Source organism: Arachis hypogaea, chromosome 1 (genome assembly GCF_003086295.3).
Source record: "Arachis hypogaea cultivar Tifrunner chromosome 1, arahy.Tifrunner.gnm2.J5K5, whole genome shotgun sequence".
Classification (NCBI taxonomy): domain Eukaryota; kingdom Viridiplantae; phylum Streptophyta; class Magnoliopsida; order Fabales; family Fabaceae; genus Arachis; species Arachis hypogaea.
The window spans coordinates 20,486,454-20,489,413 of NC_092036.1; the positions used below are offsets into that span (position 1 = coordinate 20,486,454).

The 2,960-nt window shown below is 40.4% G+C and overlaps 1 protein-coding gene across 2 annotated transcripts; it reads left to right on the plus strand.

Moving 5' to 3' along the window:
- The first annotated feature begins 232 nt into the window (after positions 1 to 232).
- Positions 233 to 2,375, plus strand: LOC112800281 (probable N-acetyltransferase HLS1). Of its 2 annotated transcripts, none has more exons than XM_025842481.3 (3): positions 233 to 801; positions 1,036 to 1,214; positions 1,307 to 2,375. In XM_025842481.3, the coding sequence occupies exons 1-3, from the start codon at positions 625 to 627 to the stop codon at positions 2,169 to 2,171; spliced, it is 1,221 nt and encodes a 406-aa protein (XP_025698266.1). In that variant the 5' UTR covers positions 233 to 624; the 3' UTR covers positions 2,172 to 2,375. The 2 variants fall into 2 exon arrangements, with proteins under 2 accessions (XP_025698266.1, XP_025698274.1); XM_025842489.3 differs by having other exon boundaries at positions 323 to 771.
- The last annotated feature ends 585 nt before the right edge of the window (positions 2,376 to 2,960 follow it).

A 2,960-nucleotide genomic window follows, 5' to 3' on the forward strand; every position in this document is an offset into this window, starting at 1 on the left:
TTCATCCATTTCTTTTTCGTCATAGTTTAATTCTTGCATATATAATTTTCTTTTTCATTTCCCATCATTAATTATTTGGTGGGAGGAAGAGGAACTTTAACCTGGAACTAGAAAAGGGGGAGTGAGAGAAAGCCACATTAAAGAAAGGGACCAAAAAAGGGGAATACATAAGGACATATTCCTATACTAATACTTTTACTACTAATAATTATTAGAATTAAATCAAAGGAATTAAATACTGTATAGGAAGTGGTATGGATTCTCATGAGAGAGAGAGTTGAGAAGATCAGGTATTTAAACACGCTCCTTCCCTCAACCATATGAGTCGAGATGATTAACGCATAGACCTCAAAACCTTGCTTTCTTCCCTCATTTGTTTCTCTCTAAATATTTTGTTGGAGATAGTGATTCTATTAGTTATATACTTATACAAAACCTCTGCTTACAAAACACGTTAAACCTTCTTGAAATAGCGCTACAATTTCCATTTTCGATATGTACATAGCCTTCTCCTTCCTATAAATAGAGATATAAAACGTCACAAAGTTACATACTTCTTGTGCTCTAACTAGCTAATATATATTATAGTGACCCTCACATACATAAAAGAGAAGAAATAGTGATATGGGTGAGGAGGTGGAAGTGGTGGTGAGAGAGTTCGAGCCAAATAAAGACAGAGAGGGAGTAGGAGCTGTTGAGAGGATATGCGAAGTTGGACCCAGTGGCAAGATTTCCCTCTTCACCGACCTCCGCGGTGACCCTATTTGCAGGGTCCGCCACTCACCTACTTTCCTCATGCTAGTACTACTACTAAACACATATTCTCCATATCTTCATTATTTCTCCATTTCTTTTGTAATTTCCTTATATGTTCTCTTACCACCCAAACCACTTCTCTTAAAAAAAGTCTTTCTCACCTAAATAAACAAATTAATAAATAATGGAAATAATCATAACATACCGATGTATGATATACCTACCTAACTATATCCATTCTTTTAAGAAAAATACTCATTTTTAGTTTGTCTTCACCAGGTGGCTGAGATAGGCAATGAAATAGTGGGCATGACAAGAGGTTGCATCAAAACCGTTACATGCGGAAAGAAGCTCCATAGACACGGAAAAAACAACACTGCTGACTCCACCGCCAAACAAGTCCCTGTCTACACCAAACTAGCCTACATATTAGGCCTTCGCGTTTCACCACTCTACAGGTACTATAACTGACCGTAACCGCCTGAAATAAATTTTTATTTTAACCGTTAATGTGCTGACTGAGTTTATATTCTCTGCGGCGCGGGTTCAGGAGAATGGGTATAGGTCTCAAGCTTGTACGGGCGATGGAGAAATGGTTTAGAGACAACGGTGCAGAGTACTCATACATGGCAACGGAAAACAACAACGTTGCGTCCATTAATCTCTTCACCGACAAATGCGGTTACTCAAAGTTCCGTACTCCGTCTATTCTCGTCAAACCCGTTTTCGAGCACCGGGTAAAAACCTCTTCCAAAATCAAAATCATAAAGCTTGACCAAAACGACGCCGAATCACTATACCGACTCAGATTCTCCACAACGGAGCTCTTCCCGCGCGACATTGACTCTGTTCTTAACAACAAGCTCTCACTTGGAACCTTTTTGGCGGTTCCGAGAGGGGGTTACGGGCCTGACACGTGGCCCGGCCCGGCACATTTTCTTGCTTCCCCGCCTCACTCCTGGGCCGTCCTCAGCATTTGGAACTGCAAAGAAGTGTTCTCACTTGAGGTGAGAGGCGTGTCGCGCGTGAAGCGGGCTTTAGCGAAAATGACACGTGTCGTTGATCGGGCTTTCCCATGGCTCGGGCTTCCTTCGATACCGAATTTCTTCAGGCCGTTCGGGTTTCATTTCTTGTATGGAGTTGGAGGGGAGGGACCTGAGGCGGTTAAGATGGTTCGGGCTTTGTGTGGGTTTGCACACAACCTGGCGAAAGAGAAAGGGTGCGGGGCGGTGGCGACGGAGGTTTCGAGGCTGGAACCGCTGCGGTTAGGAGTGCCGCACTGGAAGATGCTGTCGTGTGAGGAGGATCTATGGTGCATAAAACGGTTAGGGGAGGATTACAGTGACGGATCAGTTGGTGACTGGACCAAATCTCCCCCTGATTTTTCAATTTTCGTTGACCCTAGAGAGGTCTGAGTGAATTCTGTCAATACTTTCTCTTGATTTTTAATATCAACCACCAATTGTGAAGTTTAGAATCACATACAAGTCACAATAAAAATGAATTTAGTTTGGTTTACTTTATTTAAATAGTTTTAACTTTGTTAGATCTGTAATGTAATGAAGTCAATTTGTTTCTTTAGTTCTTTTGTTTCTAATGGATGCTCAACTTTTAGATTCTCTTCTTCCCTAACTGAATTGTACTGTTTGTGTAACAGACGTGAAAAATTTTTGTTTGTCATTTATAGGATACGAGACTCTATTATTATTATAAAAAGAAGTGTGATACAAAGTTATATTTCCTTTTCTTTTTTATAGAAATTAAATTCTCTTTTTGTTCACATAAGTTATATCCGACAAAATTAGGGATGACAATATAGGAGAGCGAGACTTCTTATTCCCCATCCCCATTTTTTGTGTGACAAAAATATTCCTTCACAAATCCCCGATTCATGTAGAAAAATATAGTCATACGGAGATTATATTATTTAGATAAAAAAATACATTAATTTTACTATAATAATTAAGATAAAATAAGTTTAATGTTTATGTTCGTTATCTAATGATTTTGGGTACTTGGTGGGTCGGGTGGTGATGAGAAGAGGAGCGGGCGAGACCCTGAGCTAATATGGAGCCAAGATAGAGATGCGTACTAGTGACGTCAGAGGCGGTGTGAAGCATGGGGGGTGGCCACCTACAAGGACATTCTGACGATCAAATCAGCGTCCATACGATGTGGTAGCCGAATTAGGTAAGAATGTTACA